At 41.1% G+C, this 17,209-nt stretch overlaps 1 protein-coding gene across 3 annotated transcripts in view; it reads right to left on the reverse strand.

The window, feature by feature from the left end:
- The window catches only part of slc12a2 (solute carrier family 12 member 2), a 67,463-nt gene that overhangs the window by 36,073 nt on the left and 14,181 nt on the right, over positions 1-17,209 (reverse strand). For all 3 annotated transcript variants that reach the window (XR_013932547.1, XM_080419757.1, XM_080419756.1), the window contains exons 2-7: positions 7,849-7,968; positions 5,342-5,417; positions 4,873-4,968; positions 1,598-1,737; positions 868-978; positions 81-189 (exon numbers count right to left, since the gene is read on the reverse strand). Coding sequence is in view for 2 of the 3 variants with exons in the window: in XM_080419757.1 (XP_080275883.1) it covers positions 81-189; positions 868-978; positions 1,598-1,737; positions 4,873-4,968; positions 5,342-5,417; positions 7,849-7,968 (652 nt within the window). In the remaining variant the exon portion in view is untranslated. The remainder of the gene's footprint in view (positions 1-80; positions 190-867; positions 979-1,597; positions 1,738-4,872; positions 4,969-5,341; positions 5,418-7,848; positions 7,969-17,209) is intronic.

Below are 17,209 nucleotides of genomic sequence, written 5' to 3' on the forward strand. Positions count from 1 at the left end.
ATCATACGTACATACAGAGATTCCCTGCATTTATTGTAAGATGATAAATGTTGATCAAGTTGAGAAAAAGGTGGCCGTACCATCGTAGCCCATGAAGCCCTGTGATTCCTTTGACTTGACCGGGATGAAGGATCCGATGAAGTAGTTGACGATGGCAGTGAGGAGCACAAACAGCAGGAAGATCTGGGCCTGTAGACACCACAACATTGTGTTAGAATAATTTTCGGGGTGGAAACCTCAGTATGTCCAAAACCATTCCTTTTTTTAATTATCAACGTGTCGCTCCGCGATGCGTTGTGAGCTTGTAGATCTGCTATTGTCACAACTTTTGTGCGAGAGTCTTGCATGATTAAGTAGGACATTCATCAACGACAAAACATAAAAAGTTGAAATATGGAGATACAAGGTTTCCGCTTGACAGCAACTAATTATTAAAATATATACAGATAATGATTTTATGAAAACAAATAATGACAACATACATCCACAGAACTTGAAAAATGCCAAAATTATATTAATTTACCTCTAAGCTGACAGCAGTCATCATGCATCTGTGTTACCCTAAATATATTCTTGTAAGTCAGCCACTTCAAGGTTTCAATTTTAAGAACCCCAGTTCGATTAAAATATGTTATTTCTAGGACACCAATCTACACCGCAAAATCTTCAGTGTTAAATGTACCTCTGACATTTGTACACTGAAGAGTTGTGGACGCATAGAGATCCATTTGGTTCCATTTGTACACCGTCAGAGTTAGACACATAAGGGTCGACTTGGTACCAAACTAACAATCATTTAGCTGGGGGTACACTCTGAAACCCCCTCAAGGACCCCCCTGTTGAGAAACATTGAACATTGGCTGGTACCTTGGCCTCCCATTCCATCCCAGCCACTGAGATGCCCAGGAGGAGGATGACGGTGATGGTGCCGATGATTCGGATGTCGTTGGTGGTATCCATCATGACGGCGTCTACACCCTGCAGGAGGGAAACAATAGGGGAATGAAACCGTTCCAAAACGGAAAACTGCACTCCGATGCAAATCGCTCCTGAACTCATTTATTAATAACTTTCTCCATACAGCTCTATTATTATGAAGAGCTAGTCTCACGTGGACCCGCTCCACTCCCGAACGGAGGAGTGTAGAAACTCATTTATTTACTATTTATTTAAAAACAGTGGATAGAATGAGCGAGCATTCATTTCTCTTACTGCAATTGTTTCCACATTGAAAAATGTTCATAGATCTACAAGCTCACAACGTGCAAGTTTGTAGATCAACCATTTCCACTATATTTTTGATAGTATGTTATTAAATATGTCAGTCCTTTCTTTGAATATTTCATTTATTTATTTATTTGACATATCCGTCCTGTGCAATCTTTGTTTGCGAAGCCTAAAAGCCAAAGAAAAATACATATATTTGTTATACTTTTAACAATTATTTGTGTGACAACTAATCTTCAAGTAAAATGTCATGAACGTGACAGCCCCAATTTAGATACGTCACATAGGCGCTGACTATTCAATGTCAAGCCCCCGGCAGCACCATAGGAAGACCACACCCAAAAGTGAAATGCATGGAGTAGAAACTTACCGCCAGGAGTTCCACCACGGTCTCAGCAAAGCCCACCACATACATGGCCACGGCCACTGCGTTGGCGAAGGCGAAGATCAGACCGATGGAGCCGCCAAATTCAGGGCCCAAACTTCGCGATATCAAATAATACGCCCCACCTGAAAAGCATCAAGGACATAGAATAAGAGTTGCAATATATATCGCTGCCACAGGTTGGAAATAATCGATGGAAATAATAAGCTTTCTTGTGTTATCCTTTTGACGTTTCATTTTAGATTTTAGAATTGGGCTATTAAAAAAATAGCAGATCTACAAGCTCTGCTGTTTTTGAGGGAACATTTTTTATCTTGAAATCTAATTTTATGGGGGGGGGGGGGGGGGGGCAAAGCCGTCTGTGTTCCGTCGGGTGACGAGCCATACAGCGGCGATTCTAGCTCCCCGTGGTTAGAAAACACATGTGGGACACCCTGGTCCTACAAGCACAACAACAGAGACACCTGGCCCAGAAGTCATGTGAGAAGCGTGTTGCCGTTCTGAATGGAACAGAGCAGGAGTCTTCAACAGGGGTCTGGGACCGGGAACCCTAGGGGGTCCTCAGAGTTACTACAGGGAGGCCGCCAAATGTTTGTGTGGTAGGATTCTTTTTTCTTTTTTTTTTTACATTAACCACTTGAAGCCTAGCATCCCTATTATGAGAACTTTAGCCAAAAATAGTTGATCTACAAGCTCACAACGCCTCACAGAGGCAAAGTGGTTTGGTGTAGAATGAAAAAAAGAGCAGACCAAGTACAGAGTGAAAGGTCAAGTTTACTAAGTATTGTTTCAGTGGTTAAATCATGAAGATGCACATCAACATGAATCCAACACAACACTGATGATAGAGCTATCAAACCTCTATGAAAGTCTATGAAAAAGTGTAATCTGTAACGCAACACATATGTATATAGTGGGGGTCCCTGCTTTATCCCTCTCTCAGCTAGGGGGTATTTGGGTTGAAAAACGTTAAAGACCCCTGGAAATAGAAAAAATACTAGACGCTACGTGACTTAATATGACAGGGAGGAAGCAGCTGCGAAAATGTGACCGAGCAAAAGTTGTGCACCACAAGGATGTATGAATTCAAATCAAGTCGAAGCTATCAGGGCCCGTGAAAAGAAAGACAAGAAAACTAAAAACGATGCAAAAGACGAAGTTCAAGAAGAAGCTGGAATCCATAACTTAAAATGTACATTGTATTAACTGAAAAATATTTTTTTGTTAACAAAATGTTATTTTAAACTATCTTTAAGCTAGAGCAGGGGTGGAGAGCATTTATTTTTCAAGAGGTCCATACTGATTTCGAGCTTGCTGAATTATATTAAAACTCCATGCATTTGGTAAACAAAAAATGCAGCTGTATGTGTCACTCTAGTGCACCCTGAGGTTACAATGAAAAGATGACTTGCATGAAACAATCCACTTCAATGCATTGTCAACTTTTACATTAGCCTACTAATCAATATCTTGCCAATTGTCTGATATGCACCACTTCACAAGTTACTGTTGAAACACACGCATTACTGTATGTTAGATATGGACTCAAGGCACACTTTCAGCTTGCAGATCGGCTATTTTCACAAGTTTGGGTCCCGCAGAGATCAAATTTCAATTTTGGGTCTCGAGCTAAAATGTTTGGGAACCACTGAGTATAGTGTTTGTTCAAGGTGCGGTAAGTGCTATTTCTTTTAAAATAAGTGTTAAATATAGAGTGTTTGTTCAGTAACAGGGGTCTCCCCGTCTCTCGGCGAGGAGACCCGTTATTGGACAAACACTCCATAGCAATGATTACTATCAGACTATAGAGCTTTAACTTTAACAAAGAAAGTTGACAAAACATATCACTGACCCTCCTTTAATTTAACCCTCAATTACCGAATGTACCCGTAAGGGGCATTTAAAGTCCTCCGAAACCTTGGGGCATAAAAGGAGCAGTGAATTTGCAGCTTCTTTACTTGAAGACCTATGTTTTACAGGGGAAATATGCGAGAGAGAGAGATTTTCTTTTTGGACAAAGCGGAGTCCGTGCACAGTGCTGCAGCAAAAAAAGCTGTGACCCAGTGAGCTCATATATTCCACTACAGTGCAGGGTAGAAAGAATGCCCGCTCAGCCAGTTAAAATGTCATAATGATCTTATTTATGCTTTTCACAGGGCACGTAAGACCCCTGGAAGAATTTTCTTGGATAATATTATTTTAATTGATGACAGATGGAAAAGTCTTTCTCTATCAGCGCGTACCCCTTTAGAGCGGTGTTTCACAGCCCGGGGTCCCCGCCAAAGATCACTGGGGGGCACGAGGCCATGTGTGTGTGTGTGTGTTCTCAGCTTTTGTCAAATGTAAGAAGGGCTGCTCCATGGATAAAAATTAAAAAAAGTAATGTAGGGACCATTGCTTTAGACCAGCGGTTCCCAATGTTTTTGCTCAAGACCCAAAAGAGAAATTAGACGTCTGGCCGGGAGCCAAACTAGTGAAAATATCAGATACAAGCTCACAAAGGGTCGCAATTTATTTTATTTTTTTCACTTCACGTAGATCTACGTGATTGGCACGTGGCGGCTTTAAATCGGTTCGCGTAGATCTACGTGATTGGCAGTCAATGTGTTAATTGACCACATATATGAAGTTAAACAACAAAATTCTATCCAAACGATATCTTATAAGTAAATTCCGTGCCTCAAAAAAGAAGTTTGAGAGCGTTTTATAAACGAAAGTAAGAAGTGAAGGCACTCGCACAAACAACAATGGCTGCCGTTCGTCTTTTGTCGGCTGCACTCAGGCTGCACTCGGCTTCATTCGGGCTCACTCGAACTCGCCACCTGATTGCCCAACTGTCGCTGTCAATCACAGAACGATGAGCGACGACGCTGATGGGCTCGTCCGTTTGGTGTACACAGCCAATATTGCAGAATGGGCGATCAGGCCAGACTCACTCCTGAAATCAAATGGAAATGAGATTTCCGGAGGGAGGGTTTACCAGGCTATTGCTCAATGGCACTTCAGCGGTGTTGGGGGTGGGGTTAAGTGCTGGCCCTTCGAACCGGGAACCTTTCGGTTGAACAATAACGCTCCTCCGACCTTTAGGCCACCACTGCACTTTACAATTACGCTTTCAATCCACATCAGTCTGTGCTGAGGCATACGTTTCCCTGTCGAGGAGGGGACACGTTATGAGCATGTAGATCTGCCATTTTCCAGTGCGACACCTGCGTGCAACTAAGGTTTAACTCGGGCTTTATAACAAGGGTGCATCGTACCTCCTCGAACAAACCCGTTGGTGGCGATGGCCGAGGTGGACAGGCCGGTGATGGTGGTCACAACCGTGGCCATGAGCACGATGACGCAGGACAGCACTGCCAAAAGGAAGACAGACAGAACAAGTTAGTTGGCCTTTCTATTCCCAAACAATCAATGGTCATTTGTCTATAAGAAATATATTATCAGTTTTTTCATTACACCACACTTGGCTGCAAATTAAAACCCATTAAAACCAGAAAAGCATCTGTCATTTTAGATTGTTGCGTTGGCTGTTCAAAAACAGCAGATATACAAGCTCACAGCACGTCACTTCGTGCCGCGCTGCAAGCTTGTACATCTGCTATTTTTGAACTTTTTTTTTTAATCTTGAAAGTGTGAGAACAACTGATTTAGAAGGCATTTGTAGAATTGGCCTCAGGTCTTCAATAACAATAAGTCATGATATGACTCTGTGGTTTATGAACTTACCAATTCCTGCCTGGCCCACGATCCACGACATGCGGATGAACAGCATCACCCCCCAAATGTTCAGCATGCAGCGTACCTGTAGAGACAAACAACTACCCGTCAACATGCACTCGTCGTACAAATAACTGCCCGTCAACATGGACTGTACAGGACAAACACCTACAGTACCTGTCAATGTGCACTTAACATGCAAACAACTACTGAATGGTCATCAATATCAGTACCTACTTTTTCCCCCTTGTCATTATAGGCAAAATGTTCCAAAAATGGTCAGAAATATTGTATGACGTATATTTAAGTGGCTCATTGAGATTAAAAAGCTCTTTTGCAAGATATTATAATTATTAATCAAAGAAATGTAAATACCCCCAAAAACAGACGAAAGTGTGACATCTAATGCTAAGGCTGTTGTTTAAATAGCATGTTGTTTAGACAGATGCTAGGTTTAAAGAGCTGTAAACCTAGAGTGGATATTTCTTTGTTAAATTAAGTCTGAAATAGCTCTATATTCCCATAACAATCATTGCTATAGTATAGAGTGTTTGTTCAATAACAGGGGTCTCTCAGTCTTTCCAGCTCCAAGAAAACAAAAAAATAATTTTCCAGTCGGGGTGCCAATTTGATCCACTCAGGAGAGAGAACTCATACAGGATAAACTAGTGAAATTGGAAGTGAGGACCCAAATAAATGAGCAGACACAATTGGAACTGGAACACAAGCTGATGAATGATCTTTGCGGGGGAAATTTGCAAACAGTTTTTTCTGTTAACTTAAGAGCTGGAGAGATGGGCAGACTCATGTTACTGAACAAACAGTGATTACTCGGAATATAGAGCACTTGTTACAGCTGTATATCACTACGACCCAAAAGAGAAATCAGGCATTTGCCCGGGACCCAAACTAGTGAAAATAGCAGCTCTACAAGCTCACAACGCATCGCACCAATACTTAAAAAAAATTTGGAATTGTTTTTTAATTGATGAAAAGTTGGGATTTTTTTTGTTTATTTCGAAATTATATATATATATATATATATATATATATATATATATATATATATATATATATATATATATATATATATATATATATATATATATATATATATATATATATATATATATATATATATATATATATATATATATATATATATATATATATAGAAAAAGAAAATAAGGGGATATTTACTCACGACCCACAAATGGGTACCCGACCCATTGTTTAGGAAACAGTGACTTACAGCACCTTTAATGTTTACCTGCTATCCTAGTGTCTACATATTTCTCTCTGCACTCTACATATGTGACTATTTACCTTGTCATTTGTTGACTAGGGTTCACACCACTTACTCTGATTTTGCACTAGCACGTCGCTCTGTATAACGGTGTCTGATAAATGCCTAAATCGTAATTGTACTAGGGCTGTGCGATACGACTTCAAATCAATATCACGCTGTGAGCTTGTAGCGTGGCTATTTTCAAAATGCTTGTACGCCACCATTGTACAACGAATTATATGGGTTATGTGGTTATTCAGATGAATCAATTAACAATCTATTTTTAAAAAATTGTGACGCTTTGTTGATACATAATAAAACAAATGATAAAAATTCTCGCTACTTGATTGAAGTCGGTTATCGGTTCTGGATTTCCGTTTCGAATACATTTTCGGTTAATTACCCAGACCTAAATTGTAGCTGTGTTTATTTTAGCCTGGAAAATAGGCTGGTAGTTGCTCGACCATGAGGACAGAGAAATGGCGAGTTCATGCAGAGGTTGTGCAGTGCCGTGGGCCCATTTGGACCTCTGTGTCAGTATTGTAACACAGCCGAGAGACTACTTCACACACTGCGGACAAAATCCTCAATGGGGTGAGACATGATTTCATGGACGCCGTTCGTGGTCACACACTGGTGGCACCCGATGGACGTGGCGGAAGATAAACAAGCCGACATACACAGTGAAACCCAGAGCGTTGGTTTGTGTGTAAAAATCAACCCTTTCAGTATTTCCCCCCAGGATGCCGTTGTAACAGCGGCGATTAATTTTTTTTTACCTCAAAATAAGAAAACAGCTCTCTGAGATTGACAGGTATCGCCTAGTCACAGAGGCCCCTCTCCAGGCAAAACTGTATGGGCAATGCAGAGGCTTTTTGTATGCAAGATCATTATTAAGATGGTTCTTCAATGTTTATTTCAAAACATGTTTCCTTGGCTTGCACATTCCAACCAAATAATTATGTTTTCCATTTTAAGCTCAACTTCATACGCAACTTGTTGACTACTCGATTTGTTTATTTAATCCACAAATGTGTAAAAATGCCTATGCCCAAATAATCCATTCAGCATTTGAAAGAGCATTAAAAAAACTAAACAATGAACTTACAAAGTCTTGGTCAACTAGGACCAAAGCGATTAATCCATTATTCGACTAGCACACACACACACACACACACACACACACACACACACACACACACACACACAGAGTAGAAGTGTCACTCACCAGCACTCCTTTGACCCATCCAAACTTGACGATTCCCTTGGACTCGGCTGCCTCCTTGGCTGCAGCCTCCTCGGCGGGGGTCAACTCATCGCCATTGGCGAAGCCATCTTCAAACGGTTCCTGGGACACAAGACGAGAGGAGACGCAGTTGAAAATATGGCAAAGATATGGCATAACATCAAGGCCTTTGTGTGATTAAACCACCCCAACCCTATGTACCAGTGGTTCTCAAACTTTTTCATTTTGAGAACCACTGCTATATACTTCATTGACCGGAGTCCCCCCAGACTAGGCCTCTTCCTTTTTTCCCCTCTACACCAAATATCTTTGGCAAAAATAGGCGATCTACAAGCTCCCAACACGTCGGGAGCTTGCAGATATGCTATTTTCAACAAATGTCAGCCACAAAATAATGACACTAGGTGTAAATATCAGAAGAGAAATTGCAATGTTTTCAGATTAGATGCAAACATGCAATGATTAAGATTGAGAGTTTTCTCAATGTAACACAGCTCTGTGTTTACACATTTATTTATTCCCTTTTAATTGTACATTATTTTTGTTTTGATTGTTTTGTTCCACTTGGCAATGTAAACGTATGTTTTCTCATGGCATTAAAGCCCCTTTAATTGAATTGAGAGAAAGAGACAGAGAAAGAGACAGAGAGAAAGACGGCGAGAAACGAAAAACACCACATTTCAAATTCAATAAAAACGTGTTTGCCCCGACTCCCAGCGCTACACGACGAGCCAAAACCAAAAAAGTATTAGTTGTTCAACAGCTACTGTGTGGAAACATTGACCAGTTCCAACTCGATGCACAAACGGGGCTGTGTTCTGCGCTGGGTATTGACGTGATGCCCGGCGGTTCAATACGGCCCCCCAGGAGCCCAGCACTGCAACTATGACACAAGACCACCGCAGGCTCACTCACACTAGCGTTGGATTCACATTAAACTGAGACAGATATATAGGTCTGAACTAGAAAGGGAGTTTAGGGTCACGGCATTGTTTCAATGTAAAGCAAAGTGTCTGTCTGTCTGTGATATGAACAGCTGGTGATCCATGATCGTCTTACAGCATATTCTATTGTTTACTTTTTTTTTATTAATCGAATGACATGTTTTTTTTCTTTTAAATAAATATCAGTGGTTCTCTAACTTTGACATTTCAAAGACCCCCGTAACTCTTGAGTGTACAAATGGAACCAAATGTAGCCTTTTGGTTCCATTTGTACACTCTCAAGAGCTACAGACCAGTTAAGGGTCCATTTGGAACCCCCCTTAAGGATTCCAGAGGGTCCCTGAACCCCACTTTGAGAAACCACTGGTATTATATCAACAAATCAACGCGAAAGCTTTTTTATAGATTTTCTATAATTGAGTATATCCATTAGTCGGATTATCCACTTGTCGTACAACGGTCACCCTCGTTCAATGGTGACATACAAAAGTAGCAAATGGCTTGAGGAGCTGCCATTTTCACTATAGAAATGTTTTAAATAATCGTTCCTTGATTATAATTAAGGCAAATGTTAGAAATAATGGTGATATTTGAAGTCGTATCGCCCCGCCCTAGTTGCTGGCGTCTTCACGGCGGTGTGGTGTGGTGGTCCCAGGACGCTTGGCTGACACCCACCAGCACCTTTTGTTCCAAAACACCACCTTAATCCTCTGAATCACTGCACTGCCACCTAATGGGTGGCACCACGTGACTCATTGTCTGTATAAAACCACAGCACTGCTAGCCTAGGATTCAAAGTAAACGCATGTAAAAGGATCCACTTCGTAGTAGTATTGTAGACTTCGGCTGGTATTTAAAAAATGTCAAATTGAATATCATGATAAAATACTGAATGCTGCGATATTTTCTTCACCGACATTGTTGTGTCCTTCTTTACTAACATCGTTTAGAGATGTTTTAAGCGCAGGTTACTGCTAAATCTAAATGACCCATCTCTAGTGATGAGGACTCCGAAGCAGTCAGAATAAATATGGGGGGGTGGTTTAAATTTAAACAACAGTATATTATTTATACATGTCTAATAAATTATCCAACAACAAGGTGGCATGTGCAGAGTTGAGTTGTGGAAGGCAAGGCGGGGGGGTTGGAGGGTGGTGGGGGGGGATCAACCTGAGCCATCTGTCCACGGTGACACCCCCCCCCACCACCACCACGGGCCCCCGCGGCCCCTCTGTGACTCAACCACGTCACCTGGGCTGTGGACCAGTGAAGGCGGGCCTGGGGAGCAAAAAAGAAAGTGGCCACATTGTCCCAGTCTCTGGGGGACAGGGGCTGGCGAGCAGCGTTCAGCGATGCGACGAGAGCAACCGTGTCGGCGGCACAGACAACAAACTGGGACAAGTGTTTAAAGGAACACTTCACCGCCCAAAAATTACACCCTTCTATCATTTGTGATTCTCAACCTTTTCAGGCCGTGACCCTCCAAAATGATCGTATTTGAAATGGGGACCCCCCCCCCCCCCCACCCATCCTGACAAGCACTTGGAATGGTAGGAATTGAGGAATTACATTTAGTGTGACTCGGTTCCAACTTCCACAGATAAATATTGTGAAAATAGCAGATCTACAAGCTGAGGCATTGTGAGCTTGTAGATCAGCTATTTTCACAATGTTTGCCTCTTTCTTATATTATTTGACAATTTGGCCAATGTTTGACCAGTTTTTAGTATAGTTTGTTGATTACTTTGATGCAGTAATGGTCTTTTTTCTTTACTTTTTTTTTTTTTAAGCCTTCAAAGTTACTTCACTGTCCTCTGGGGACCCACCCAAAATCATGTGGGACCCCGCTGGGGGTCCCAACCCCCCAGGTTGAGAACCACTGATTTAGTCCAGTGGTTCCCAAACGTTTAAGCCAAACGAGAACATTTGATGTCCACCCGGGACCCAAACTAGTGAAAATAGCTGATCTACAAGCTCACAACACGTTGCAATGTGACCCATTAGATCAGCTATTTTCAGTGAAGATATTCAATATAGAGTGAGAGCAGAAAATACACTAGTATAGAGTCCTGAGGGACTCCACTCAACCAAATATAATATGGTTTAAGTGAAAACAGAAAATACACTAGTATCGAGTCCTGAGGGACTCCAGTCAACCAAATATGGTTTAAGTGGTTACACACTTGCAGTATTTAACCACTTATACTTTTATACTTAGTCATACGGCAGTGTTGTGTGGCGAAAATAGTCGATAAGCATTTTTGAAAGATTTTGAGGGAGGGTTCTATGGGGCAAAGCACTTTCTACCTCAACTATTTGAAAAGACTGGAGCTTCTCAGGGTCAAACTGATGGCACAAGAGGAGATTTTTTTTCTTTTCACAAACATGGCTGACGACGTCATTCTGTTTTGTCTTGGTCGCGTATATCTATTCAAGTTCAACACTGTCATCCATGTTAAGAACCCAACAAACCTCTGAGGACATAGTTAGTCATTGACAAGACAAAAATAATTTCCCAAACATTCTCTATCGCTCAATTTGACGTCAATATTGGCATGACTGTAGGTCACTTTATCCTTCTAAGAAATGCACAGAAACTGTGTGTGTGTGTGTGTGTGTGTGTGTGTGTGTGTGTGTGTGTGTGTGTGTGTGTGTGTGTGTGTTCGCTTGTACTGAATACTACTTTTGAGGACCAAATGTCCCCACAAGTACGTACAATTTGAGAAATATACAGCGTTAGGACTATTTACCTGGTCCTCACAAGAGAAATGGTGGTTTTGTGGTAAAATAAAACGTTTTTTCAGGTTGGGCATACAATTTAGGAAAAGTTCCAGATTGGGGTTAGGATTAGACACCTAGAGGTTAAATTTAGGGGTTGGGGTTAGAGTTGTTTACCCCTATTCTATACTTGCGATGTCACAAAGAGAAATAGCCAATCTACAAGCTCACAACGTGTCACAGATCTACCATTTTCCAGCAATTTTCTGGCATCATCAATGCCGTCCTAACATATTGATGTCCTCACAAGTATAGTAATACAAAGTAAACGTGTGTACGTGTGTCTCGCATACAACTCGAGCACCGCCTGACCGATCCGAATTCAAACTTGCCGTGTGTGTCACACACACACACACACCTGTACATCTAGTACTGACCTTGACATGGGCTCAGCAGGCGCTCAGATCATTATGCAACACTGTAATCAAAGCTCCGGTTCTACCCAAAAGGGAGCTGGCCCAAATTATCTGCAGCCATTCTTCAGAGAGCTGTCTAGCAGACTAGATTAGACCTGCGACTCTCAACATTTTTTAATTCACCCCCCCCCTCGTTTAATACGATTCTTATCTCTGGGGGCCCCAATCTACAGTGCAAAATCAGTGTTCAGTTAACTCTGGGAGTGCGCAAAATGGAACCAAATGGACCCGGGTTCCATTTGCACACTCTCAAGGGTTACAGACCTGTAAGTGACACTCAACATACGAGTTCTCCGAGCTTCCAGGCAAGAGAAAACCGGAGAGACGCACATCCGGTCCCTTTAAAGGCTCCTTAACCCATTAAGACCTGGAACGCATCTGTGGCACTTTAGATCACTTTGGCTATTCAAAAATAGCAGATATACAAGCTCATAGCGCGGCACAGTGTCGCGCTATGAGCTTGTAGATCTGCTATTTTTGAAAAATCTAGATTTTTGTTTTGTTTTGATTTTTGAAAAAAAAGAAAAAAAATAAAGAAATATGTTTTTTTCCTATTTAAAAAATATATATATATGTTCACAACCCAAGATATGATTTGAAGATTTGCTGCTCCATTCACTTCTTGTTTAACTTCTTACTGAAAAAGGCTGTATCTCGGCTCCTGAGCACTTTTTTTTTACAATGAATTTTGGCTGTGGCACTCGGAACCAAAATTCCATAAATAAGAATGGTACTGAAAGAGTTAATGGGCGTTAAAGCAATGAAAAATCAACATTATCGCCCACTTATTACTTTGTTTTAGCTCTTCCTCTCGCCCCAGGGCATTAGGGAGAGCAGGCATGAGGACATCATCACACAAGGACCTGAGAAAACCACTTGGTGCACAAATTTCTCCCGGCTATCTTTACTGAGTAATTGCAACTAACAATCATTTAAGCTGGGGGACCCCCTCCTGGAACCCTCTCAAGAACGCCTCGGGGGGGAGGGGGGCCGCACATTATTCAGAAGCGGTGGATGATTACACCAACATGGCTGTGACATCACCAGCAGCCGCACTGCACGATGGCATGTGTATGATTGTGACAATCTCTGTTGTAACTTGTAACCCCGCAGGGCCTCTTCAGAAAACCATAACCGCTCCTTAAAGGGATAGTTCACCCCCAAAATGACATTTTTTTTCTCGATCGATTAGTCACCCCATGGAGACCTGAATTCATGGATATTTTTTTAACAATAATTTGATGACCGGCAGAGGTTCTGGTAGGAGACACAAAGAGTCTCCTTTGTATCTCCTACCGGAACCGCTGCCTACCGGTCCGCTGGTCATCAAATTATTGGCTTAGGAATACGACAAAAAAACAACATCATGAATTTAAGTCTCCATGGAGTGACTAATCGATAGAAAAAAAGTAATTTGGGGGTGAACTATCCCTTTAAACTTCTTAAAATGAAGCAGATTGTGATCACACTTTGTATGCCTACTAGAGTAGACATATGGACAGTGGCAGTATGTTTTTTATGTAAGCTGTGGCTGACTTGTTAAGCCGCTTTAGCCTGGAGGTTGTTTTAGGGACACTTGTGATTTATGTCATCATGTAATTTTTCACTTTCCTTTATAAGATAATATATATATCTTTATAATCTCCGGGGGGACATTTCAGGTGTCAACCACAATCAGAACGAAAACAAGTAGAGGTTAAGAGTTCTTTTGCACCACTCTCTATAATATTTCACTTTCTAAAATGCCTATTATATAAAGATGTAGCATCTGTGTAGTGTTTACCAGCTGCGTAATCGTCTCCAGTCTTTGATGAAAGTTCTCACGGACAGAAAAACACAATTTATTTTATGCTAATTTCAAGGCCTGTAGTCAAAAACAGTGGCAACGGGCGTTTAAACTGATTAAACACCCTGAACCTGGGACTGAGAAAACTTAAAGGACGACTTCACCCCTTTTCAACCTATCTTCATATAATAGGTCCTCACTAATGCTTATGATAAAATGATTTAAAAAAATTCTACTTGGTCTGTGTCTCATAGGAGGGCTGTGGACAGTCCAGAAACCCGTCTACCAGTGACATCATCGCTAGGCAGGATTTTTTTTCCAAAAAGATTACAATTTTTTAATTCAGATTTTTATTAAGGCGAGAACAGTGGGATCTATTATTGCATTGCAACTTTCCAGGAATACAAAGCCTGCAGTTTCTATTAGCTTGGATTCCCCATCGATGATGTCACTGGTAGACGGCTTTCTGAACTGTCTACAGCCCTCCTCTGAGACACAGACTGATTAGAAAAAAATTGTACCATTATATCATGAGCATTAGTGAGGACCTATTATATGAAGATAGGTTGAAAAGGGGTGAAGTCGTCCTTTAAGACTAAAGTGGTTCTCAAACTTGTTTAACTCAGGGCACCCCTGCAAATAACTTTTTCCTTCCACAACACCCCTGAATTACATTCGAAGTGAAGTACATTCGGTCACTTGTTTTCCATTAGGACAGAATGAAAATAACTTTATACTTGACGTTCATTCGTTTAACCACTTGAACCCCACTCAGCATCCAATTCTGGGGGGGAACATTCGCCTAAAAAATAGCCGCTCTACAAGCCGTATTGTGAGCTTATAGATCGTCTTTTTTATGGTGAAGAGGTTTTGTGTAGATGGGGAAAAGAACGTACCAAGTACAGTGCAACTCAGGTCCGTTTTATTAAATATAGAGGGTTGAAGTGGTTAAACTGAGGCGATATTGATAAATTCCAAATATTATCAAAGTATTCTGCGGCACTCCTGGAATTATGTCACGGCACCCTAGGGATGTGATTCTCAAAGTGGGGGGCGGCACCCTCGTTGAGAAACCCTGAACTATAGACACTATGTAAGAGCTATCACTTTCAAATGTACAGGACGGGGGGGGTGGTGGGGGCGAGTCCGGGGGACATTATCTACATGGGCGACGCATCACAAAGGCAGCCTGGCTGAAACAACAAGAGCCGTCCATCCACTGCTTAGCACAGCAGAGTGGCCAGGAAGAGACCGCTTGACCCATTCAGACCGGGAACGCATCCGTGTCATTTTAGTCATATTTTATACTTTGGGCAAAAAATAGCAGATATGCAAGCTCATAGGGCTACGAGCTTGTAGATCTGGCATTTTTTTAAGAAAATCGTGAAAATGTGCGCAACTCTTTGAATATAGGCTATATGTATATATATATTTTTAGAGCAAACATGTTTTACTCAAATCTTTGCTCCTGGGGGGGGGGGGGGGGGGGGGGGACCTGGAACACAATATTTTGAGATGGGGGGGCCATATCCATATAATTTTGGTGGTCCTTGACATGAAAAGTTTTGTTCCAGGGACCCCCAGAAGCAAAGATTTGAGTTAAAAACACATACATATTTAAATATTTGCACAAATTTGCGTGATAACGCACGCCACAAGCTTAAGTTGATCTTGGCGGAGTGGTTTGATATCTGAACGAGAAGGACATCCTAAGCCCCATACGTTGTTAAGTGGAGTCACTCAGGGCTCTATTCTGGTGTATTTTCTGTTTTCCACTGAAAATAGCCTTTCGTCAAGCTCACAACACGTCGCAACGCATTGTGAGCTTGTCGATCTGCCATTTTCTGTGAAAGTTCTCTAAGAATATGGATGCTGGGGTTCAAGTGGTTAAGAACTTATAAGAGCTTGATATACTTTGTTGCACGCTTTTTCATGCAACGAAAATAGCAGATCTACATGGTTCACAGCTGTGAGCTCTAAGATGATTGGTGCACAACTAACTATAAATCTGGCTTTAAGATTTTACAAAAAAGGGGGAATTCTCTACAAGCCTCTAGGCTTTCCTGCACGATATGATTATATATTTCTTTCTTCTGTTTTTAACCCAAACTCAAGCACTGTACTAGTGCTGCTCGAAATAAGTAATGTTGATCCCAAATGTATCATTCTAAGAACTTCTCTGCAGCACAAAGATCTACTTTAGCTCTTGCAGAAATTAACTGGGAGGCAGCCTGTTCTGTGTGCAACATTTAATCAGCAATGCAGCCTCCCTGCAAAACAGAGGCTCTTTGAACCAAATGTCGTCATTTGCTGGCCTGTTTAGCTTGGCTAAAGCCTAATTTATTCATCCGAAAACAGCAGATCTACAAACTCACAACGCGTCGCATCGCGTTGCGAGCTTGTAGGTCAGCTAATTTGTTTGCGAGACAACATTGTACAACAACACGACCATCAATGACAACACAACTCTTGACAACACTTTACTTAAAGGTCGGGTCTATAATGCATTATAAGATCAATGGAACTGTATAACTACAATCATTTATATTAATCAATTTATAATTATAAAGCTATAAAGTTATGCATAATTATAAACATTTATGAGTTATGAAGCCTTATAAGTGCAGTATAATGCATTGTAAATGCAGTTATATAATGAATTATAGACCCAACCTTTAATCAAAGCGTTACCCAACTCTTCAATACAACAATGTGCGGTAATTGTGAGACTTTGTTTGAATACGGAGACAGCAAAGACAAACTTACAGCCTTCCTTTCTGATCATTCTATGATAAACAAGACCGTTTTAATGATAATGGTTCCGCTAATGGAATTTAAGTGGATAATTAAAACAGATAACGTGGCACTTTTATTAAGGGTAATTTGCACGTGTTAATTCAAACGGATAATATGCCACTTTATTATGGGAAAATGTGACGTGATAATTAAAACAGATAATTTGGCAATTTGATGTGTTATGTAAACATGTAAGACAAGCTTAGCAGTGTACACACACAACACCACCACAGGTTATCATCAGCTGGAGATGTCACAATATCTTACCAGTGTTACTGTTGCCAGATTTTGTGAGAGAAACAAACAACCAGGTCTAGCAAAACAGGCCCAAAAGAAGCGACTAGGCCAAATGAGCACTTTAAACCTATATACTGTATACGTCGGCCGTTTAAAAATACTTTCCCCCAGAATATGGAGGCTGGGGCCAGATGGTGTGTACGTTTCCTCTTTGAGACTATAATAAGGCACTCTGATGTGTAAAACAAAGTATGAATATAGAAAAATCTGTGATTCTGCCTAAAGCACTTTTTTTTTTAATGTGGCGCAGCCACTTCCATGTGCACGTGTCTGTAGCATGCGATGTGTTGCACTTATAGGACCAATCAAACATGTTAATTAAAGTG

This window comes from Gymnoscopelus braueri, assembly GCF_963280865.1.
Source record: "Gymnoscopelus braueri genome assembly, chromosome: 22".
Taxonomy (NCBI): domain Eukaryota; kingdom Metazoa; phylum Chordata; class Actinopteri; order Myctophiformes; family Myctophidae; genus Gymnoscopelus; species Gymnoscopelus braueri.